Genomic DNA, 25,679 nt, shown 5'->3' on the forward strand with positions numbered 1-25,679 from the left:
ATTTTACCCATTTGTTCTTTACTTTAGCTCATTACTAACTCTAAGCGAAAAACAATAATGTCCTTAATTTGAATCCTTAGTTAGCTCAGACAAGTAAAAGTGCCCATGATTTAAGTGTGGGGAAAGTAGGTTTGGAAACGTTTGGTTTGAGGATTGAGTATGTTAGACTTTGTGTAAAAATGTGAAAAATGTTAAGAACATGTTTATGCATTCAAAACTTTAATCATATGCATTGAGAAGAATAAAAGAAAATAATAATAATAATAATAATAATAATAATAAAAGCAAATAATAAAGGGGACAAAAATGCCCCAAAGTAAGTGTTGGTATCAATGCATATGTACTGTACTCAAATTTAGGATGCATGAATATGTGGAAAATACAGTTAATGGGAAGTTAGATTTTGTATTTTAATTAAATGGATTGTCTTAAGTTAGGTGGAAAGTTTATGTTAATTAAGAATTCAAATTTTAGTCCACTTGGCCAAATACAATCCTACCTTGACCCTAACCCCATTACAACCCTTAAAAGACCTCTTGATTTGTGTATTGGTACATTAAATTTTTGTTGATTGTTAGATGAAGAGCAAGCTATAGAAAGCAAGATTATTAGAGAATTGAGAGAATTGACCCTAGACACTTGAGAGTTAGAATGATATACACTACTAGTAAGGGTTCAGTGCTTAATTCTATGTTCCCTACTTTCATGAGCTATCTTCTTCTTGCAAGTTATTTGTATTGTATTTTGTGATTTGAATTAGTGAAATCCAGTTCATATTTATTCTTGAAGGATTTATTTACTTTTTCACCAAGTAGGTAGAATCATTTTTAGCATGTAGTTGCATTCATATTCATAGGTTGCATTGCATGAGTCTTGCCTTTCCCTACTCATTTATTAAGTCTCCTTGAGTTTAGCATGAGGACATGCTAATGTTTAAGTGTGGGGAGGTTGATAAACCACTATTTTATGGTTTATATTGTTTTTAATTGAGTGGTTTTATCAAGCTTTTCACCCACTTATTCATAGGATTTGCATGATTTTACAATTCCTTCTTAGTTTAGTTCTATGATTAAAAACATGCTTCTTTGGTCTTAATTTAGCTAATCTTAATCCTCTCTTATTACCATTCGATACCTTGATCTGTGTGTTAAGTGTTTCAGGCTTCATAGGGCAGGAATGGCTTAGAGAATGAAGAGGAAGCATGCAAAAATGGAAGTAACAGAAGGAATTGAGGAGATGACCAGCGAGAAGTCACGCGGTCGCATAGCTCACGCGACCGCGCGAAATAGAAGGAATTACCGTGACGCGCTCGCGTGCCTGACGCGACCGCGCGGATTGGAAGCTGCACGAACGACGTGAATGCGTAGACGACGCGCACGCGTGATACGAAAAAGCTGAGTGACGCGATTGCGTGGACGACGCGGACGCGTGACGTGCGCGATTTGCAGAATTACAAAAGTCACTGGCAGAGATTCTGGGCCGCATTTCAATCCAGTTTTCGGCCCAGAAACACAGATTAAAGTCATGGAACATGCAGAGACTCAACATGCTTTTCATAATTCATAATTTTTAGTTTAGATGTAGTTTTTAGAGAGAGAGGTTCTCTCCTCTCTCTTAGGATTAGGATTAGAATTAGGATTTTTAGAAATTAGGGTTTATTATTATTTCAACTTACAATCTCTTCTGAGTTCCAGGTTTATTATTCCTTTTATTTATTTTTCCAATTTAATTTATGAACTCTTTCATGCTAAATTTGAATTTATGTTTAAACGTAATTTGATTGCCTTCTTCTATTTATGTTATTGATGCTTTTAATTTAATTTAGATTTTTCCCTTTTGGCTTTGGTTGATTAATTGGTAACTCTTGAGTTATCAAACTCATTGTTGACTGAAAATTGGAATTCTTCAAGAATTAATTTGAGTTCCAATAACTCTAGCCTTTCCCAAGGAAAGACTAGGACCTGAGGAATAAAAATTAATTCATCCACTTGACTTACCTTCATAGTTAGAAGTTGACTTAGTGGGAGAAAAATCCAATTCTCATCACAATTGATAAGGATAACCGGGATAGGACCTCCAGTTTTCATACCTTGCAAAGATTTATTAGTTATTAATTTATTAATTCCCTGTAATTTATTTCTCTTATTCAAACCTTTTTCAAAACCCCGAATTATACCTTTGCATAACCAATAATAATTCATACTTCCCTGCAATTCCTTGAGAAGACGACCCGAGGTTTAAATACTTCAGTTATCAATTTATTTAGGGGTTTGTTACTTGTGACAACCAAAACGTTTGTACGAAGGGATTTTCTATTGGTTTAGAATCTATACTTACAACGCGACTATATTTTTACAAATTCTTTACTAGCAAAAATCCCGACGTCACGACTTCGTCTTGACAATCTTCCCAAGGATGGAAAAGGAATATCTAAGTTCTGACATAACATATCAAGTTGATGAGAATGAAAATGTACAACAAGAGTGGTTCAAACCAGAGTTCCTAAATGACATCAAATGTTTGGGATTACCCAACCACAAGTTGACTTTGAAGCCAAGAGTTACTGTAATGCTACTGCGAGACATAGACCAGACTTCAGGTTTATGCAACGGGTCAAGGTTAATAGTTAACGAACTTGGCAACAACATAATTGGAGCGACGGTAGTGATCGGTAGAAATATTGGCGACAAAGTGTACATTCTAAGAATGAACTTGATCCCTTCAGATTCAGGATTGCCATTTAAGTTTCAACGGAGACAAATTTTATTAACAATGTGCTTTGCAATGACATCAACAAGAGTCAGGGTCAATCATTATCACATGTAGGACTTTACTTGCCAAAATCAGTGTTTACCCATTGATAACTTTACATTATTTTGTCAAGAGTTAAAAGTCACAGGAGACTCAAGGTTCTAATTTTGGATGAAGACGACAATCCAAAGTCATCAACAACAAATGTTGTGTTCAAAGAGGTTTTTAATACTATTTAGGTAAGAAAAATAGTATTTTCATTTTAATAACATGTTATGATTACACTTTTGTACAAATATTTACTGTAGATATAACTAATTTATCTATAACTCTATTTTCAGACTTGAAATGAAATGTGTAATAGGGAGCACAACATCATATGCCAATTGCTTTTCTAATGAGGTTAGTAAAATACTAGCTTGTCGATAAATTTTCATTAGCCCTTTGATATAAAGTTTAGTGTAAAACTGACATAGTACTATTATAGTTATATATGTTCTTATTTTTTTAGGTCTCTTTCTTATGATTCAAGAATATTATAGACTTTAAACTGTTCCATTTGCATTTTATTTTGAGTAAAAATAAAACAGGATATTCAATACTTTATATATAATGACGATGATAATGTTATACTAAACTCGAGAAATTTATTATTATAAAATATTATTTTCGATTTAACATGTCAAATTAAAATGTAAGCCCGTGCATCACACGGGTTTAACACTAGTATATAGACGTATATACAACTGACAACTTCCCAAATACCTGGTTCATATAGAAAATCCCTAAACTGGTACCCGGACTAATAAAAGAAAAGAAAATATCAAGTCCTATCCCTCAAAATGCTACAAAGGTGAGGAAAATCAAAGTCTAAGGAATAAAGATTATCTACCCTACATTCTTTTCACCATCCGGACACAAGACTGCAGGAATCTTCTCAGGACTAGTGTCGAGCATCTTCTGTATGGTCTGACAACACATTCTCTTTTGGTATCTCTTTGGGTATATCTCCAGTGGCGGTAGTCAAAACGAAATCCTCCATCTGTGGGGAAAAGGGAAAAGGAAGGGGTGAGAACCTATATGGTTCCCAGTAAGGTGGCATCGTGAAAATGCATTTCTCGAAATCTAGAGTTCTGGCTCTATCGTAACAACTCGCATGCTAAGTCTCTCGACTACTTTCGTATCGCGGGCTCTAAAATAATTCTTTCTTGGCATCTTTCTTTGAGATCAATGCCGTTCCTACGCTATTTTTTCATGACTATTATTCCTAACTTTACCAGCTTATTATAAGCTTTAGAGAAAGTTAAGTCATATAATTCTAAAAATACAAACAAAATAAAAAAATAGAAGATTGACAAGAATCAGATAACACATAGCAGAAATAATGAATAATGAACAATAAACAACCACACTCAAATGCGCAAATTTGTGATGCATGCATGTTCCTAATGCAGGCCATGAGCTCAGGCATTGGTTGTCTACCCGCAACCCAATATTACTCGGAGCGAACTCCGAATATGGTTTCCTTACTGTGTCAGTCAGACACATCGGTATCAACATGGGCGAACACATGTTAGTTAGGATACCTTGGCATCACGATTACTCGTGTCAGTTAGGCCTCATTATATTAACTTTTCAATGTACATCATTGTAGGAAACAGTTCTATCAGTTAGGCGAACATTCCTGCATTCGCAACTTTAGGCTATCAGTTAGGCGGGCACTTTTGCATTAGCAATTTGAAACAAAGCCCCATTCAAACATACAATTCTCATGAATAATGATCCATTTTCAATTATCTCTTTGATTCATTCTCATTTCCTTTCTTTTCATCATACCTCCGCATCACCTTATAGACATGTATACCTCCACATCACCACATAACTAAGCATACCTCCACATCACCAAATTACTAAGCATTATCTTTTAACTTTAAACCTTTCTAGGGACAACTTACATTTTTATTCATTATCCTGGCTTGTTTAGCCTAATACCTCCTTGGCGACCAGTCTTCTACTAAACATATAATATAATAAACGAACTCAGACTTCTACAAACTTTATGTCCACACATCCGTATTGAACTCAAGTTTCTATAGAACTAAGAATCATATTTTTCTGGACAATCTAACTCTAGCTATTAAAGATAAATCAAGACTATTATTCTAGATTTTTGGAACAACACATTGCCGTCTTGTTACGTGGTTTCACGCCATGAAAGGTTTAGGCATGAGCTATCTCTCTTGACAAGGTCATTCTAGAGATCCTAGTCTTTAATTTGAATTAGGTTTTACTGCATTTATATTAGAATTGAATTTGATAACAAACTTTAAAAATTTGCTGTTACACTCATAAAAATTCAGGAAATAGCAGGCAGCTCTGTTTTTGTAAAATTCATAATAAATTTACTTCCAATCCGTTGCTTCTAGAATTTGGTGAGGATACACTTAACATCCCTAAGTTTCAGAAAAAATAAGTTTCAGGTTCATATCACTTCATTTGATTAATTAATTGTCAACTAGAAGTGATTAACTATTTTCATAAATCGATTTAGAATTTCCAACAGCAACCCAGCTTCCAAGTGACTTAATTAAGTCTACAAAATAGATATGGACATGAAATTTGTACTCAATTAAAGTATACTTACAGTCCTTCAGAATCCCTTTAGTAGCAACTTAAAATGTGAAATAAATCAAAAGTTCTAGTGTTTGGAACTTGATACTGTAAAACCATAAAATCAGACAATTCTATAGCAACTACTAAATTTCAAAAATTCACATCTTCCAAACCACTAGGCCAAATTTCTTGAAATTTTTATGGAGAAATCATGACTTCTTGAAGTTTGATAGAAAAATAATTTGGATTGAAAATCATGTATAGATTGCTCCTAGTTTTTATTTTGTATTACTGCCAGATATGCATAAAATTTTGCATTAAGTAATTTAACAACCTCTCATACAAATTTTATATTCAAGCCTAAAATTCTTCTAAAAGCATAATTCTAACTTTCTTTTGACTAATCAAAGTTACAAAAGTGATTAGCACAGTCTCAGAAGTTCAAACCATGGTTTTGAAAACCAAATCGGACCGACCGATTCAACTAGAATAACCAAGAACCGGTCATCTAATCGGTTCGGTTACCGATTGTTAAAAAACCGGTTAAAAAACCGTCCAAACCAGCGGTTAACCGGTGAACTGTCGAAACCGGCCAGGTTTTCTTGAGGTTTCTGGTTTAGTGGCTACCCCAAAACGTCGCCATTTAAGTTTATTAAAAAAATGAAAACCACCCCTGCCCCAATACCCACATCCCAGATCCCACTCCTCCCGTTTCACTCTGAAAAAGTGAAAATTGGAGAACCCTAGTCCCCAAACGGCCAAACTCTTCTCATCCGAACTTCAAATGTAGCTCGCAGCCACCATTTCTCTTCGAAGTCATCGCCACTCTTCTCTTCCGAGGACAGACGGTGGGTGCGACGTCGTGTATGGAACGTTGAAGGCTCTGTTCAGTGGAAGTTCGAACGCAGCTCGCAGCCACCATCCCTTTTCTCGTCGTTCCTCCTTTTTGCCGCCGTCGTAAGAAGGTCTCCTACTCTCCTCTCCTCTCATCGTTCTCGGTCGTCGTCTCCTCTGTTCGAGCTCTTTCTGTCTTTGCCAGCAGTTCCCACTCCTCCGCCCCCTCACTTCCCTTCCTCCCTCGCTGCCAATAAGCACTGTTCATTGGAATTATTTTTTATTATTTTGTAATTTGCATTGTTGTTAATAATATTGAGTTGCTGTTTTCAGATTTTATTAATTTTCACTGATTTTGTTAATATTGGATTTACTAATTTTGTTAATTTGAATTGGCTTTATTGGTTTTCAATTGTTAAATGATTCTGTCAAATATTTTTTGCTGAGTTAATTTTGGTCATGATTTTTACACTTCATGCTCTCATGTTCTTGCTTTTCTTTTGTGTTGATGTTGAAAATGCAATTCTCACAGTGGATAAAGTAAGTTTCTAAACCCAATAAGAAAGCAGTTAATAAAGCATTGTTAGGTTCAAAAGAAGCTATGCTTGGGATTAGATGAGACTGTAAGTGTTCCTATAAGTTCCTTTCATTGATTTCACATTTATTATTATGCTTATTCTGTCTGAATGATGTTGATTATAAATTGTATCTGCTGGTAGTAACTACTCTTTCTTTGCAATTCATGCAGATTGAACCAGAATCACAAACAAAACTTTTAGATGCTACTCTGAACTTGGAAGGAGTGTTGTTGGCTAGAGTTCCAGGAGCAGGAGAATTTGATGCTATCTTTGCTGTTATTTTGGGAGATTCAAGAAGCCATGTGACAAAAATATGGAGCTTACTGAATATTATTTAATATTTGAAAATATTAAATTTAAATGAGTAAAAGACAAATAGGTCCCTAACCTTTTAAAACAGGGACATTTTCGTCCCTGAAGATTGGAAAATACATTTCGATCCCCCACGTTCTAAAATGGCCGACAATTAAACCCCTCCGTCCGTTTTGGGCCAAAAACGGCAACAGAGCCAGCTGACATGGAGGGGTAGAGAATGATGTGGCCGTTACGCTTGCTGAAGTGGTTTGGGACGAATTTTTAGTGGACAAATTCGTCCTTTAAGTGCCAAACGACGCCGTTTCCACCAGTGAGCCCTATTTCATCAAAATGCAAGGTTGTAGCCATGGCCGCTGCTGTGCGATCGTCCATGACGAGTGAGGGGGCCTCTTTGTGCACAAGACCTGGACATGGATCTTCATGCGCTGTTGCAGGAGGATGTGATCGAGATGGGGTTGCGCTGAAGAGCTTCTGCGGCGTTTATGCCATTCTTTACAAGTCAAGAACAGCATCTAATCCCAATAGGATATTTCTCGGGTGTCCATTCTTCAAGGTGAGTGATTATTTTGATAGTAGTTGGATGAGACTGTTCTGTGTATAATTACGGCGTTATCTGAAAAATTGCTCCAGGTTAAAGAACGATATTGCCGGTACTTTGTCTGGCTTGATGAACACCTGAAAAAAATTAGGGCCATGGAAGCTGAAGCATTGGGTGCTGTGGATGATGTTGGAGGGGTAGACGTTGAAGATGAAGTGGTGCGAAGTGAGGAATTGGAAAAAAAATTCAACTGGTGCGAAGTCAGGAACCGAAGAAAAAAATGGAAGAGTTAGAGAGGAAACTGTTATGTATGGAGAAGGGAAAAAAATGAGTATGTGGCATATTACTTTGATTAGTTTAGTTGTTTTTGTTGTTGCTGTATGTTTCTTAAAGTGGTGAGGATGAATTGATGTACAATGTTGAAGATGTAATGAAAAATGCCATTGTTGGCTATTTAATGAAAATTGCCATTGTTGAACAAGTAAGAAATACTGTGAATCATGTATTATATAAGGTAGTACTTCTGCATAGATTATGACCAAAATATAAACAACAATATATATGTCTTAATCCAAAACATAACAGCATAAGTTTGCCACAAAATAACAAAACATTTGGTTAGCATTTAAACAAGTTTGCCAAACTAAGATAAGTAGACAGTGTTGTTTAATTCATACTAAAGACTAGGACAAAAAATAGAAATTCATTCAGTAGTGTTTAGTTCTTCTGATTGTTGGATCCAGGAGTTGGGATGAAATTCATTCCTATGGCCTCACTGCCAGCGACTTTCAAGGTCTCCTTTGATGTAGCAACACTGCCACTGGTACTTTGAGTCTGGGTTGTATCTGGGGGTGGAGTTGGTGGTGGATTTGAAGGTGGATTTGCACTTGTTCAGGGCCTTATGATTGTCTGCTTGGGTCTGAATTTAGAGGCAGCAGCTGGTGTTTTGGGTTGTCCGATTCTTGGCAGCTGGGATGGAGGCCTGAATGGAGGTTGGACTGGAGCAGATGGTGTTGTTGCTGCAGCATTTTGGTTGATGACATCAGTCTGCAAAAGTAACCAAATTATTCGGTTGTTCAAATGCATGGACAAGAATAAAGTGATTGGCATTATGAGTGTATTATTTAGGGGGGTTTACTGGAGAGTTTTCTTGCACAGCACTATTATCAGGAAAACATTCAGGCTGTGTCTGGTTTTCATCCAATGCAACATAGATCCAGCAAGAAAACAACACGGACAAATTAGTCCTTAAAAAAAGTTATAAAGACATGGTAACCACTGACAAAATTTAAAATGTACAGCTTTATCCTAAAGCATAGCAGAGATACCCCTGGTTGAGGGGCTGATTGTGAAAGGGGAAGCACCAAGGGTTGTGTGTTTTCATCAGTCTTCTTAGCTTTTTTCTTTTTTGGTTTCTAGTTTGGGTTGCTTGGTGCTCCCTTGCAGGTCTTATAGTTATGGTCTTTCTCATTGCACTTGCTGCATGTCACTTGAAAGCTTCTCTTAAGCTTGCCACCATGAATATGAGACTCAGCAGGATCCTTGTTGCGATTGTATACCTTTGGCCTCCCAATAGGTCGCTTGATGGGTGGTGGAGTAGGCCTCAACTGGTCAGTGGTTATCCAAAATTCCTCACTTAGAACTGGTTTTATGCAATGTGCATATGTCTTGTGAATAGATTCCTTGCATAATCAGGGATGCACATAATCATCTACCTGGTCATGCCTCTTTCTAATTGCAGTAATACCGTGAATGCATGGCATGCCTGAATCAAAATCACATAACATATTACCTAGCATTATACAAGATCAGCCTTAAATATAAACATTCAAAATAAACTATGTAACGGTCAATTGCCAAACATTGCATGAACAAGTGTGTTTGATCAAATCCACATCTACTTTGGTCTGCTTTCTGCTAACTTGAAATCTTTTTTGTTCGTTATCTCCTACCCACTCGGCAATCCACCTACTGCTGGATTTTATCCGCCTCTGCAACCTTTTCTCCTGGACGGGTGCAAGCTTTCCACTATGGTGCTTTAACAGCCTAAGATGCTTGGTCATTCTCCGCATTAGATAGCACCTAATTTCCTCACACATGGTTAAAACGGGCTTCATTCTGTACTTAATCACTTTTGCATTAAATACTTCACACATGTTGTTAGTTAGGTTATCCACCTTGGCGCCATGACTGAAAAAAGCCTTAACCCAAGTGGCTGTTTCAAATCTCATCAAATACTCCCATGCCGCCTTATTCACCCCCTTCAGCTTCTCTATGTTCTCTTTGAACTCTGGTTCAGTTGTGCACCTAGCACAATTCCATACTATGTCTCTAATGTGCATATCTTTGAACCTATTTATGAAGTTCTTCCACATGTGCATGACACAATTCCGATGATGTACTCTCGGCATTACCTTCTTTAAGGCTGGTAGCAGCCCCTGCCAACACATAATATTGCAAACACATATATGCAGCAGTTTAAATTTCAAACACTAATATGCAGTAACTTCAAACACATACTAATATGCAGTAACTTCAATTGCAAACACATATATACAGTATTCAAAATTTCATATACTAATATGCAGTAATATCCATTGCATCCATATATATGCAGTAAATTCCATTTCAAACACATACATGTAGTATATTAAAGTTGCTACACTAATATGCAGAAATTTAATTTCTAACACATACATGCAGTAATTTAATCACCTACATTTAGATGCAGTAACTTAACATGCTACACTAATCTACAGTAATTTAGAAGTCTAACCTTTTGTTGGTCGGACATAAAGTTCCAACCAAATTGATGTGCATCACCCATATCTTCCTGAAGCAGTGTGAGAAACCATTTCCATGATTCTTTCGTCTCTGATCTTGCAACTCCATATGCCACTACGTAGAATTGGTTATTCGCATCCTCTGCTACTGCTGATAGTAGTTGGCCTCCATGGTATGTCTTCAAAAACGCTCCATCTAGATGTATGAAAGGCCTACACCCAGTCTTAAAGCCTTGCTTACAACCCTCAAAGCAGATATATATTTTGTCGAAGACAGATAGGGATTGAGGGATTGGTATCACATCAACTCTTGCAGTGGAGCCCGGATTACTCTTAATGATCTCCATGCCATAGTCTCTAAGCTTCCTATACTATTCCTTTTCGTTTCCCATAATCCTCTCTTTGGCCTCTTTCACTTCCCTATAAATCATCTTTGGATGTAACACTAGATTAAACTCTTCTCTAAGAAAGTCAATTGCCTCATTAGTTGTCATATGAGGTTGACTTGCCATCCTCTTCTCCACATTCTTGCTGACCCAGTGTTGATCAGCAGCATTACTGCCCAGGTCTCTAGCACATGTATGCTCTGCCTTGTAAGTCTTTACCTGATAACATAACAATGTTTTGTTGTAGGATAGATGTTCTAGCCATGGACAGTCTTCACCCCTGCATCCAACCCTCACCCTTTCTTTATCATTTTTTATCCACACCAATTCCCTCCCTTTAGAAATGAACATATCTTTTACCACTTCTTTGAACCCATCAATTGTTGCAAACTTGGTTCCAATCTCGAACCTACCCTCCCCGAACCCATACTCTTCATTAAAAACTGGGAACTCATGCTTCTCTCGCTCATCCTCTGAAGACACTGATGTGTGAAGTTCCTCTGATGCATACTCATAAATCGAATCATCATCATCTGAAACCTCCTCACTCACATAGAGTCCAATTGGAGGCATATCCCTGGATTGCACAGTAGGCACAGCTTCTTCAACATGTACAGCAGGCCTACTTCTTTGTTGATTTGCATTAGGCCCATTCCTTTTGGGCTTCCCAGCAGGCCTGGTCTTTTTGGGCTTTTCTCTTGGCCCTGTTTTCTTGGGCTTGGCAGTTCCTCTGGTCTTCACAGTAGGCCTATCACCTTTGGCAACACTACCACTTGCACTCCTTACTCCACCTCTGTTTTTAACTCCACTTGACTCTGCCCCTGTCCCTTCTTTCACACTGCTATTTTTTTTTGGCAGAACCTTGTCCTTTCCTTTCAGACTTCTTTTTTTCCTCATCCTATCATCTTCCTCATCAACACTGAAACAGTCCTCATCTGAAACAGTCTCCGAGTCAGTTGGAGGAGGTTTATACATTTCATCCTCCTCACTTTCTTCCCCATTAGCTTCTATGGATGGTGATGATTGGAGCTTTCTCATGATGCTGTCCACATCAATAGGGTCATCAAACTCTTCCACCCCTGCTTCTGTCGTAGCCCCTTCTTCCACTATCTGTGGCTCGTCAACGGGATGGTCGAAGTATATGTAGAACTCATCCGTGGTTGAATTCTTCATGTTGTTCCCTCGAAGTTCATTGATGCCTGCATCTCCTCTCAGAATGTGCAGCCCAGACTCAAGATTACTGCTAGTTGGGTCAAACCAATACACTGCCATATATGGAGCATACCCCAAACCCTTAAACAATGTCACCAAATCCCCAAAATTCACGAAGTCTAAGTCCATTTTCGGAAATTTGTCAACTTTTCCACCAATATACTCAAGAGTTCCATTGGGTTTTCTACCAAAACGGCCTTCGTGGTGAAAAACAGGTACCACATACATATCATCCTTCTGCATTATCCACAAGTACATAAATTAGAGATTAAATCCTACCTAATTAGATTTTCGAAATCAGTTAACTTCACATAGCTTTTCCTCATTCTTTTAACAAAAAAAAACCTTGCAGTCACCCCATATCCCAACCCCATGCATTCTCGGTTAAACAACATATATACTCTTCATTATCACCCTTACCTCTGTAGCTGATGGCAGCTTCTTCTCCACGCAAAGCTTGCCGTAACCTTCAACAACAACGTCGACTGACCACACACCACCCCTTTCAACTGTAGGAAGTCATTCTTTTTTTGGAGGGAGAAGGGCATTCGTGTTCTGATAGGGTTTTCTGTAATATGTGGAGTCACTCTTGGGTGTTATGGGGATTGCGAAGCTTCAAATTTGGGGGATGCTGAAAACGGCATCGTTTGGCACTTAAGGGACGAATTTGTCCACTAAAAATTCGTCCCAATCCACTTCAGCAAGCGTAACGGCCACGTCATTCTCTACCCCTCTATGTCAGCTGGCTTCGTTGCCCTTTTTGGCCCAAAACAGACGGAGGGGTTTAATTGTCGGCCGTTTTAGAACGTGGGGGATCAAAATGTATTTTCCAATCTTCAGGGATGAAAATGTCCCCATTTTAAAAGGTCAGGGACCTATTTGTCTTTTACTCAATTTAAATATTTGAAGTTATATGTTAAATTTTTAATAATTTTATTTAATATTTAACTAAACCGGTTGAATCTCGATTGAATTCTGGTCAACCATTAAACCAATAAACCAGTCATCTTATCGGTTTATTGACCGGTTCGGTTCTCGCAACTTTGGTTCAAACTCATCAATTCACCCTTTTCACAAGTGCACATATACTTAATTGAACATGTATTTTTCTGCACCATCATAAACAAAAAAATTTTTTCATAGGAGCTCATCATCAATCATACACATAATAAATCATTAATCATCATCATTCAAGCACACAAAAATTTATCAATCCATAATGAACCATCATTCATCACCAGCACATACAACAACAAACATAATATTCTGTGTATGAACTATCCCTTACCTTTCTTCGAGAATTCACAAACCAAGGTCTGTCCTTTTGCTACCTTAAATGAAAAAATCCTAACAAACGTAATTAAAGAATTTTATCAATTCATAAAGGCAATTGACCAAGCTTCACATAGAGCACCAGGAGTTTTACTCTTGTAATGGGCTGAATTTGATTGATTTGGTCACCAATTAAAGAAATTGAAATTTAACAAGGGTAGAACCTTTGAATTAGGAAAAGCAACAGAACACAGATGATGATGATCCTGTTGACGTTTCCTCCTTCTCTTCCTTGATCAGTCGCCACTCTTGCTTCCTTTCTTCCCTTCGTGTGGTTTCCAGAGAAATTGAAAGGCTTGGCTCATCCATATAACCTATAGGAGGTGGGAAGGAATGAGCTGGTGGGGCAAAACTTCGTGGCTTCTTCCTCTTGCAACACCACATCTCAGTATTGATTACATGAAAAGGTGACCATGGTTTCCTTTGAAACACGTTCGATTGTGAGAAGAGAAGAGAAGATGAGTTTAATAAGAGTTTCCTTGGATTTGGTTTATTTCAGGAAAGTATGGTTTGGTTGAACCGGAAAAAAGAAAAGAAAACCGTGACTTTATAATAGAAGAAGAAAAAACCGGTTTAATTATGAAAAGATAGAGTTTGTTTGGTACGGTTTTTAGCTTAAGATATGTTCTTATCTCACATGATATATCTATTTTTTTCGCTTATCAAGTCTAAATCCACCTTATTATTTTATGATGAGGTGATTCTCAGATATTTATCGAATTTCTTATCACAGAATTTTTGAGAATAACCCTGTGGAGAATCAGGGTATTACAGCACCTCCTATGTATTAGTTAAAATATAATCAAGCCCCACCTTTTGAAAAATTAAATAACTTCAAATGAAGCTATGTAACAATGGTGCAGGCAAGAATTATTTAAGGAAGTAAACAAGGAGTAGCAGTATATGAATATACATGATAGACAGAAGAATTGCTCCTCTTCTCTTGCCATATTTGCCCGTTAGGAAGAAAAGAGATTTCGAATATATGGTCATAAATTCTCTGTGTATCCTGTGATCAATGCTAAGCAACTAGCAACAGAAGTCCAAACAAACTTCAGCTTCCCTCTCTAAAATCAAATCAAATCACTAGAATGGCAAAGTTTTGCAAAATCAAAGACTATTCCCTTCTTTTGGGTCTCTGAAGTGAAAACCCTATTTTTTCATGATGATCTGGGATTTCCAGAGCTGAAGTATTAGTTGCAGTACCTTCATCGTTACCCTCGCCAGAGGAATCATTTCCTTCCAACTGCCCTGACGTTGATGAAGATTTGTTTCCGGAAACATTACCAAGCAGGCTTTTATACATAGTAAGGGCCTGAGCCATCATGTTAGCAGGATTGGATGCAGAGCTAGGAAGCAACATTGTCGTTCCCTGAGAAAAAAGTAAGAGAACATAAGACAAACTTCAAAGTGAAAAAAATGGGTTAAATGGTCCTTGCATATAAGTTAGCTTGTAATCTACTACCTCCTTGGCTATGTTACTGAAAGCATGAATATATTGCTCTGCAACCCTTAAACTTGCTGCCTGCAAAGCAAATGAAAACATCAATTCCATCCCTCCTTTTATTCCATGATACATGGAAAATTTAAAATAAGTGAGCCAATTAGGAGCAAATCTATACACTAGATTTCCTTTATCAGTTTCAGAGATGATGTCAACTCAAACACCATTCTAGCCTATTTGATTATGGATTTCTCACAATAAATCAAAACTACATAAAATAGTCAACCAGACACTGCAATGAAAACTGTAATAATGACTCTCTCTCACACATGCAAAAAAAAAATGCTGGCATGCCCCAAGCCCCCGAACATAAAAAATAATGCATCATGTAAACAGTAGAAATTTAGATGCAAATAAACAGTAGAAATTTAGATGCTGCATCCATTTTGGTAAATATATTCAAATAGCTACACAATTGGCCAAAATTCTAAGAAGTTATGGACCAAAATATAATTTATTACTTGCACAAGATGCAGCAGATGGAATATGAATAAAATGACAAATCTCACCTCTGCTCCTCCAATTTCTTTCAGGGCTTTTGACACAAGAAGGATAGCTTCAGCCTCACCTGAAGAAGTATAATTGTAATTATAAAGATTTAGAGATTAAAGATATCAAGAGAAAGCAACAATTTAGTTTCTTCAAAAAAGTAAAGGATACATAATGGAAACAGAGAAGTGATTGTATGCCAATTGGAACACTATGTAAGTGGTGGCTCGATATAAAAGAATACTAGTAATACTTTGGACCATCAGCCTACATTTCATCATCCCCCTCCCTTCTCACACGAAACAACATTTTATCACAAAGAGAGCATACATATTACACATTATAAGTATGAAGAGTTTGCCTGTGATGCTCAGCGGTGATGCCAAATCCTTCTTAAGAATTAATATGGATACATAATTGAAAGATGGAAACAGAGCAAAACACGAAATTAACCTTTAGCTCTATTGACTTGATCCATCTTCCCAGCTTCTGATGCTAGGATCACTGCACTCTTCTTACCATCAGCAATGTTGATGTTGGCCTGTCTCACTCCTGTTTAACATTAAACAGCATCAATTCCAGTACACGCACAATCTTAAAAAGCTGGATGACATGGGTGCCAAAGTCAATTCCAGGATGAGAATTAATGTAAAAATATCACAGTAGAACCTCTCAATAAATGGAAAATCAATTTGATTACCTTCAGACTCAAGAATTTGAGCTCTCTTTTTCCGCTCTGCCTCTGCTTGCATCTCCATAGCGGCTCTCACTCCACGTGGAGGAGAGATATCCCCTGAAAGAAAAATTACACATATTGTCAAGTACAAAATCAGGGGGAAAGGAAAACATTTCAGTTTATAAAATATGTTAAACTTACGTATTTCATATCGAAGGCATTCCAGCCCCCAGCTTTCAGCAGCCACACTAATGGCCTCCTGGAACAATTTTTTCCATATAATCAATCTTCGTTATTTGAATACAGATGTGAAAAGAGTTGTTCTTTCGGTTCATTGAGAAGAATTTGAAAATCCTGTTTCTTTCTTCATCACAAAGAAAACACTAGTCTAACAACTATGGATGGAAAAGCCTATAGCCATTATTTGATGTCTATTCTCTCTCATCATTGTTAAATGAAACCAAGGGACAAAGGAAATTTAGAAACTATGTTCAGGATTTGAAAGAAGATATTCAAATTCGATTAACAAAGTAAGCTTGCTTTCACTTTGAAAATAAACCTAGCTTATAAATCCATAATCAAATAATCGAATTACTTCCTAAGTCCTAGCCCGAAATCAGAATACAGCGTAAATGCATGACGAGATATTTTCTTTCCAGCAACTGCAAGCCTTAGGATCTATGTTTGTGGAAGGATATTTTCGATTTCCCTACTGCAGATATGTTCGAAACATATTACTGTGCCTTTCCAAATCCACTACAGTTCAAGAAACAATCATTGGGGCAAAGAAAGAGAGATATTCAGCTATTACATATGCTAGAATGCTCCAATCAATTAATTTTGCAGCATGACACACTGACACATTGATAAGGTATTTAGTAGAAGAGCATACATGATACACAGTGACAAGATATTTCTAACATAAGCCTTATTTATACTTAGCATGTATTTACAGTCACCATTATAATAGTAATAGCCTCTCAAAATAAATGTACTACTTTATAGCGGTTCCGAATTGGATATTGAAACAAGTTTATTTCATTGGAGGATAGGGACTAATAACAAAACAGTCACAAACTTGGTGAACATTATGCTTCCGCACTTGTCCCTCATGTATAACTAAATTCAAATAAGACTTTAAAATTACTATATGATAAATAGAACATCAGCTGCAGTTCCAGGAAGTCCAACAGTTCCATGTAAAGAGGCACCATGTTCCTCTTATCCAAGATTTACACCAACACCATACAACTTGAAATTCAATTAGCTAGGATGCTTCCTTAAGTAAGAATAAAAAAGGAAATAACAGAAAACTATACTCAATTACTTACCACAATCTTCTTATTCAGCGTGTCCCTTTCCTCGAATGTCTTGTCAAGGGTAATCTTACCAAGCTCACTACGCATCGTCGTTTGTGCCAGCTGAATGACAGCATAAATGGGATTCTCTACTCCATAAGAAGCTAGCTTAGGATCCACAATCTGCACCCAGAAATTCAAATACTAAATAAACACAAAATTTAAATAGATAATTATCAACAACATTATTTGCCATTGACCAATAAATGAAATAGGGATGCAAGAAAACAAAGAACAATGAAGACCTTGATGTAGAGAACACCATCAATGAGGATAGTGACATTATCTTTAGTGATAGCAGATTGGTCAGGAATGTTAATAGCCTCCTCTTTGAGGGAATGCACATAAGCAATGCGGTCAACGAAGGGGATCAAGAAATGAATTCCAGAGGGAAGTGTCTTAACGTACTTTCCAAATCTCTCTATCACAAAGGCTTTCTTCTCCGGCACAACGCGAATCCCCCAATTCATCGGAGGAATAATCTCATAATTCCTGCACAATCAATCAATTAAATTTTCACAAAATCTATAAACAAAAAAATTCAGTGGAAATGAATGAATGAGGTGAGAAGAGACATGAAATAACCTAGAGATAGGATCGCGACTAGATCGGAAGTGGCGGAGGGAGGAGAATCGAGAGGGAGGAGAAGGGGAAGAAGCTGTGCGATGAGTGAGATGGGACTGGCGGCTCAGCTGAGTGAAATAGCGAACTGCGTTTCTTGCTGAATTGGTTCTCCAAATGGTCGTCGCCATTTTCAAGCTTCCGATTTCTCTGTGGAACAGCAATCACTTCGTAGTGTTCATCTGGGTGGACTTATAAAGCCCTTGTTAAACCCCTTCATTCTCTCCTTTACGTTTTCAACCAGGGTATTTTAGCCGTGCAGACCAAGTTAAACAAAATCCAAATTTTTACGGTAAATGAAAAAAATAAATTAAATACTTAAAATTTTAAAATTGTAATAAGATTTAAATTGTAAAATTATTAAATTTATTATAAATTCTATAAAATTAATTAATTAATTTAAAGTTATAATATCAAAATAGTTTAAGAGTTAAATTGAAATTCTAACTATTATATTATATATACAAAAAAAATTTTAATATTATTATAATAAATAAAATTTTTAATATTATGATATTTTATAATATATAAATCTAAATTTTAAGTATTAAAAATTAAAAATTAATAAAAAAATATAAATTTCCAGTTTATTATTATTTTAAAATTTTTAATTATTTAATATTTAAGTATTCGTGTAATATTTAAATATTTTGTAAATAAATATTTGTTATTTTATATTTAGATAATTGTTTAGAAGTTATGTGCAAAAAGTTGGAGCAAAATTCAATATATAGATTTTTTTATTTCAAAAAAAATTCGACCGTTCACAAAAAAAAATCCAAAAAATATCTACTCAGTTTTTAAAATTATAAAAACTTAAGAATGATAATTTCTCCTTTTTTAAATCGTGTTTGAAGAAAATAATAGTAACAAAATTTAGTGTCTTTGTTGTGAAATTAAGATGAATATATAGAAATGTACTAGAAATTTAGAAGAGAGTGTAATAGAATCTTGTTGAATAAATACTTATTTTACCCCCAAAATTTTAATTTGGCCTCAATTTTGATTTAAAAATTTCAATATATCCAACTGAGACCCCAAATATTAAATCGTGACTCATGTTTATTCTTAGGGAGATTTTCATTAACGGAATGCTAATGTGGCACGTTAAGTTGCTAAATCAGAATGATCAAAACGGTGTTGTTTTAGATCTGCGCCCAGTTTTCATGTAATACGATGTCGTTTCAGGGTTAAAAACGTTTGGTCTATTCCTTGTAAAATTAATGAATAATTAGTTAATAAATTAAATTTTAATAAAAAATGGGAAATATAAATTTTATAATTTAATGAGATAGAACTAATTAAAATAAGAATTTTGACACTAATTTTAAAAAATTTGATCCAAAATTAAATCGAAAAGACCGAACCGATCAAACCAGACCTAAACCGAACCCATAGGCCCAACCAACCCACTTAACTTAATGAGCTTCAGCTCATTCTCTCTCTCTCCTCATGCAAACATGCTGAAGCTCGGCCAAAAAGGGGAAGAACACTCTCCAATTACAAATCCTCACTCAAATCTTTGATTCCACATAACTTTTTCACTCCGAACTCTGATCGCTGCACTGTTTGTGTCAACGCGTTTGCGTTGTCTAGCTCTACAAAGCTCGGTACTTGATTAGGTAAGGAAGTCACGTTTTTATTTTCAATTCCTCCTCCCCCAATTTCGAAAATTTTATGTTTTGGGTGTTGAGATTTTGGTCAATTTGATGTTTTAAAGTCAAATTAACTTGAGAAATTAGTGGACTTTTGTTTGATTAAAGACACATACAAGATAAGAATCCTTAAACCCTAGTGAATCCTTTAATTAATTGTGATTGAAAATTGAGTTTATATGCATGGATATGATAAAATGTGTTAGGTAGTTTATAAGTGGATTTGGAACAGAATTAAAAAGATTGGAAGCTTTAGTAGGAGCTTTGGGTGCTGAATTTTGATGGTGGAGACTTGGACCTTGCCTAATTGAGTTGTATTTGGGTTATATGAGGAAATCAGTTAAAGTATGGTTTTGGTTTCTCATATATAAAACATAATATCTCATGAAAACTTAGGATAGACGACTTAAGATAAGTTGAATTATATGTTTGTTGCATGTTTGGTAGTTTTAGTTAATGCCATGTATGTCGGGTTGTATGTGGATAAGTGAGAGTGATGTTGGATGATATGAATGTGGTGGATGGTTGATTAGGTAATGTGTTGAATGAATAATGATGCTATGTTAATGGGTAAGTTTGAGACTATGTTGATTTTTGAATTCTTGGAGTTGAAATTGAGGCATATGTATGTTAATGAGTAATGGAATGATTGAGAAGAATTGGGATTAAATTCAGTTTGTTTGAGGTTAGTTTGAAAACTTGAGATTTTTTATTTGAGTTGGAAATGTGGTAAAAATAGAGGTTTGGTGTTTTAGATGAAAAATTTGATTTTTAATGAACTTCGGCGGTCCATAACTGGAGCCTCGAATTTTGGATAGGAATGAATTTTATTTCAAAGCAAAGATAATTTTACAAGATTTAAAATAGTACAAATTTTGTGAAAAATAAAATTTTGTAGAGGAAGTTATGGACGTCAAAAATTTTGTGCAAAAATTAAATTTTCTTAAGTTACAGCAAAAACTAGAACTTCTGGTTTGTGTGCGTACGCACACTTATGTGTGCATGCACCGAACAGGAACTGTGTTTTGGCTCGTGCGTATGCATGAGCGGTGTGCGCATGCACACCTTGTGGTTTTCAGAAAGCGTGCGTACGCACACTATGCCGCGTACGCACATACATGGACATGCTTGCTGTTGAGTGCGTCCGCACACCCTGGAGCGTACGCACACCTTTAAAAATTTGTACAAGTGTGCATATGCACACACCATGTTTTCAGCAACTTATATTTTATGATTTAAAACATGGTTTGGAACCTCTGAGCCTCTATTGTTACCCCCTAGGACCATAGAATTGAGTTATAGTAGTAACGAAGGGGATTGAACTAGAGAGGTGAAGTAACTTAGAGGTGACGTAAGCTTGAATTGTGATGACTTATTGATGAGCGGATAATTTATACGCTTTTTGGCATTGTTTTTAGGTAGATTTTAGTAGGATCTAGCTACTTTTTAGTGTATTTTTATTAGTTTTTAAGCAAAATTTATATTTTTGGACTTTACTATGAGTTTGTGTGTTTTTCTGTGATTTCAGGTATTTTCTGGTTGAAATTGAGGAACCTGAGCAAAAATCTGATTCAGAGGATGAAAAAGGACTGCTGATGCTGTTGGATTCTGACCTCCCTGCACTCGAAATGGATTTTTTGGAGCTACAGAAATCCAAATGGCGCGATCTCAATTGTGCTGAAAAGTAGACATCCTGGGCTTTCCAGAAATATATAATACTCCATGCTTTGCTCCAGTTTTGACGATACAAACTGGCGTTCAAACGCCAACTTCCTGCCCTATTCTGGCGTTAAACCCCAGAAACAGGATAGAAGCTGCAGCTAAATGCCCAAACTGGCATAAAAACTGGCGTTTTACTTCAAGAAAAGTCTCTACACATGAAAGCTTCAATGCTCAGCCCAAGCACACACCAAGTGGGCCCGGAAGTGGATTTCTGCATTATTTACTTATTTCTGTAACCCTAGTAACTAGTTTAGTATAAATAGGACATTTTACTATTGTACTCACATCTATGGAAACACCTATAATCTCTCATGAAGAAATCATATAAATTTCTCATGGAAGGATCAACAAAAGTCTCAACAAGGCTTTAACAATAATAATGGTGGAAGAAATAGGTTTAGCAATGGCAAGCCTTTTCCATCATCCTCTCAGCAACAGAGAGAGAATTCTGAGCAGAACTCATCTAGCTTAGCAAATATAGTCTCTAATCTATCTAAGGCCACTCTCAGTTTCATGAATGAAACAAGGTCCTCCATCAGAAATTTGGAGGCACAAGTAGGTCAGCTGAGTAAAAGAATTACTGAAACTCCTCCTAGCACTCTCCCAAGCAATACAGAAGAGAATCCCAAAAGAGAGTGCAAGGCCATAACCGTGACCAACATGGCCAAACCTGGAGAGAGTGAAAAGACAGTGATTCCCAATGAGGAAGACTTCAGGGAACGTTCACTGGACATTAAGGAGTATCCCCAATGAGGAACCAAAGGAATCTGAGGCTCATACAGAGACCATAGATATTCCTTTGAACTTTCTATTACCATTCATGAGCTCTGATGACTATTCATCTTCTGAAGAAGATGAAGTCATTGCTGAAGGGCAAGTTGCCCAGTATTTAGGAGCAATCATGAAGCTGAGCCAAGCTATTTGGTAATGAGACTTGGGAGGATGAACCTCCATTACTCATTAATGAACTGAATACCTGTATTCAGCAAAATTTACCTCAAAAGAAACAGGAGCCTAGTAAATTCTTAATACCCTGTACCATAGGCACCATGACCTTTGAGAAGGCTCTGTGTGACCTAGGGTCAGGTATTAACCTCATGCCACTCTCTGTAATGGAGAAACTAAGAATCTTTGAGGTACAAGCTGCAAGAATCTCACTAGAGATGGCAGACAAATCAATGAAACAGGCTTATGGACTAGTATAGGATGTGCCAGTGAAGGTTGAAGGCCTTTATATCCATGCTGATTTCATAATCATAGACATTGGGAAGGATGAGGATGAATCCATCATCCTTGGCAGACCTTTTCTAGTCACAACAAAAGCTGTGATTAATGTTGACAGAGGAGAGTTGGTCCTTCAATTGAATGAGGACTACCTTGTATTCAAGACTCAAGGTTCTCCTTCTGTACACATGGAGAAGAAGCATGAAAAACTTCTCTCAATACAGAGTCAAACAAAGCCCCCACATTTAAACTCTAAGTTTGGTGTTGGGAGGCCACAACCAAACTCTAAGTTTGGTGTTGAGAGCCCACAACCAAACTCTAAGTTTGGTGTTGGAAGGCCCCAAACATGCTCTGAATGTCTGTGAGGCTCCATGAGAGCCCACTGTCAAGCTATTGACATTAAAGAAGCGCTTATTGGGAGGCAACCCAATTTTTATTTATCTATGTTAAATTTCCATTGTCCATTATTATTTTATGTTTTCTTTAGGTTGATGATCATGTGGAGTCACAAAAACAACTGCAAAAATCAAAGCAAATTCAAAAACAGCATTAAAAACAGCACACCCTAGAGGATAAGCTTACTGGCGTTTAAACGCCAGTAAGAGTAGCAGAATGGGCGTTAAACGCCCAGTCTAGCACCATTCTGGGCGTTTAACGCCAGAAATGAGCACCAGACTGGCGTTTAACGCCAGAACAGAGCACCAAGTTGGCGTTAAACGCCAGAAATAAGCAACAGCTTGGCGTTAAATACCAGGAAAGGTATAAAAGCTGGCGTTTAATGCCAGAAACAGGCAGCAATCTGGCATTAAACGCCAGAATTGCACTCTAAGGGCATTTTGCACGCCTAAATGGAGCAGGGATGAGAAGTCCTTAACCCCTCAGGATCTGTGGACCCCACAGGATCCCCACCAACCTCAACTCATTCTCTCTCTCACACCTTTTCATAACACTCTTTCCCAAATACCCTTCACCAATCACCTCCATATCTCTTCCCCAAAAACCCAACCTACCTCCAAAATTCAAATCCTTTCCCTACCAAACCCAATCCAAAAAACCACACACCACCCTCCATCTCCTCCATTTTCTTCTTCTTCCCCTTCTTTCTTTCTTCTATTGCTCGAGGACGAGCAAACCTTTTAAGTTTGGTGTGGTGAAAGTATTGCTTTTTGTTTTTCTATAACCATTTATGGCACCTAAGGCCAGAGAAACCTCTAGAAAGAGGAAAGGGAAGGCAAAAGCTTCCACCTCCGAGTCGTGGGAGATGGAGAGATTCATTTCATGGGTCCATAGCTCAGTAGTAGAGCATTTGACTACACATCAAGGAGCCATGAGAGAAGAGCAACAAAAGCAAGGAAGAGACATAGAGGAGCTCAGGCGTTCCATTGGATCTTCAAGAGAAAGAACTAGCCGCCATCACTAAGGTGGACCCGTTCTTTGATTTCCTTGTTCTTATTTTTCTGATTTTCGAATTTGATGCTTTATGTTTGTCTATGTTGGTGTCTTTATTACATGATCATTAGTGTCTAGTGTCTATGCTTTAAAGCTATGAATAATTCCATGAATCATTCACCTCTCTTAAATGAAAAATGTGCCTAATTACAAAAGAACAAAAAGTACTTGGATTTCAAATTTTATCTTGAAATTAGTTTAATTATTTTGATGTGGTGGCAATACTTTTTATTTTTTTGAATGAATGCTTGAACAGTACATATTTTTGATAGCGAAGTTTATGAACGTTAAAATTGTTGGCTCTTGAAAGAATGATGAGCAAAGAGAAATGCTATTGATAATCTGAAAAAAATCATGAAATTGATTCTTGAAGCAAGAAAAAGCAGTGAATAACAAAGCTTACGGAAAAAAACAAAAAAAAATGGCAAAAAAAAGGGGAAAAGAAAGAAAAAGAAAAAGCAAGCAGAAAAAGCCAATAGCCCTTTAAACCAAAAGGCAAGGGTAAAGAGGATTAAAGGCTTTGAGCATTAATGGATAGGAGGGCCTAAGAAAATAAAATCCAGGCCTAAGCGGCTAAATCAAGCTGTCCCTAACCATGTGCTTGTGTCATGAAGTTCCAAGTGAAAAGCTTGAGACTGAGTGGTTAAAGTCGTGATCCAAAGCAAAAGAGTGTGCTTAAGAACTCTGGACACCTCTAACTGGGGACTTTAGCAAAGCCGAGTCACAATCTGAAAAAGTTCACCCAGTTATGTGTCTGTGGCATTTATGTATCCGGTGGTAATATTGGAAAACAAAGTGCTTAGGGCCACGGCCAAGACTCATAAAGTAGCTGTGTTCAAGAATCAACATACTGAACTAGGAGAATTAATAACACTATCTAAAATTCTGAGTTCCTATAGATGTCAATCATTCTAAATTTCAAAGGATAAAGTGAGATGTCAAAACTGTTCAGAAGCAAAAAGCTACTAGCCCCACTCATCTAATTGGGACTAAGTTTCACTGATATTGTGAGATTCATTGTATGTTCTCTTCTTTTTATCCTATTTGATTTTCAGTTGCTTGGGGAAAAGCAACAATTTAAGTTTGGTGTTGTGATGAGCGGATAATTTATACACTTTTTGGCATTATTTTTAGGTAGATTTTAGTAGGATCTAGCTACTTTTTAGTATATTTTTATTAGTTTTTAAGCAAAATTCACATGTCTAGACTTTACTATGAGTTTGTGTGTTTTTTTTGTGATTTTAGGTATTTTCTGGCTGAAATTGAGGGACCTGAGCAAAAATTTGATTCAGAGGCTGAAAAAGGACTGCTAATGCTGTTGGATTCTGACTTCCCTGCACTCGAAATAGATTTTTTGGAGCTACAGAAACCTAAATAGTGCGCTCTCAATTGCGTTGGAAATTAGACATCCTGGGCTTTTAAGCAATATATAATAGTCCATATTTTTCTCGAGTTTTGACAACGCAAACTGGCGTTCAAAAGCCAACTTCCTGCCCTATTTTGGCGTTAAACGCCAGAAACAGGATAAAAGCTACAGTTAAATGCCCAAACTGGCATAAAAATTGGCGTTTAACTCCAAGAAAAGTCTCTACACATGAAAACTTCAATGCTCAGCCTAAGCACACACCAAGTGGGTCCG

At 36.8% G+C, this 25,679-nt stretch overlaps 2 protein-coding genes across 2 annotated transcripts; both read right to left on the reverse strand.

The window, feature by feature from the left end:
* Positions 1 to 9,467: 9,467 nt before the first annotated feature.
* LOC130957258 (uncharacterized) lies at positions 9,468 to 10,759 on the reverse strand. Its single transcript, XM_057884126.1, has 2 exons — positions 10,406 to 10,759; positions 9,468 to 10,067 (listed from the first exon to the last, which is right to left on the reverse strand). The coding sequence occupies exons 1-2, from the start codon at positions 10,757 to 10,759 to the stop codon at positions 9,468 to 9,470; spliced, it is 954 nt and encodes a 317-aa protein (XP_057740109.1).
* A 3,326-nt stretch (positions 10,760 to 14,085) lies between these two features.
* Positions 14,086 to 18,204, reverse strand: LOC130954420 (uncharacterized). Its single transcript, XM_057881157.1, has 9 exons — positions 17,955 to 18,204; positions 17,615 to 17,861; positions 17,343 to 17,492; positions 16,213 to 16,270; positions 16,036 to 16,128; positions 15,789 to 15,887; positions 15,356 to 15,414; positions 14,808 to 14,867; positions 14,086 to 14,714 (listed from the first exon to the last, which is right to left on the reverse strand). Exons 1-9 carry the CDS (start codon positions 18,119 to 18,121, stop codon positions 14,460 to 14,462), a joined length of 1,188 nt encoding a protein of 395 aa, XP_057737140.1. The 5' UTR covers positions 18,122 to 18,204; the 3' UTR covers positions 14,086 to 14,459.
* Between the last annotated feature and the right edge of the window lie 7,475 nt (positions 18,205 to 25,679).

The sequence above is a fragment of the Arachis stenosperma genome, chromosome 10, assembly GCF_014773155.1.
Source record: "Arachis stenosperma cultivar V10309 chromosome 10, arast.V10309.gnm1.PFL2, whole genome shotgun sequence".
Lineage (NCBI taxonomy): Eukaryota > Viridiplantae > Streptophyta > Magnoliopsida > Fabales > Fabaceae > Arachis > Arachis stenosperma.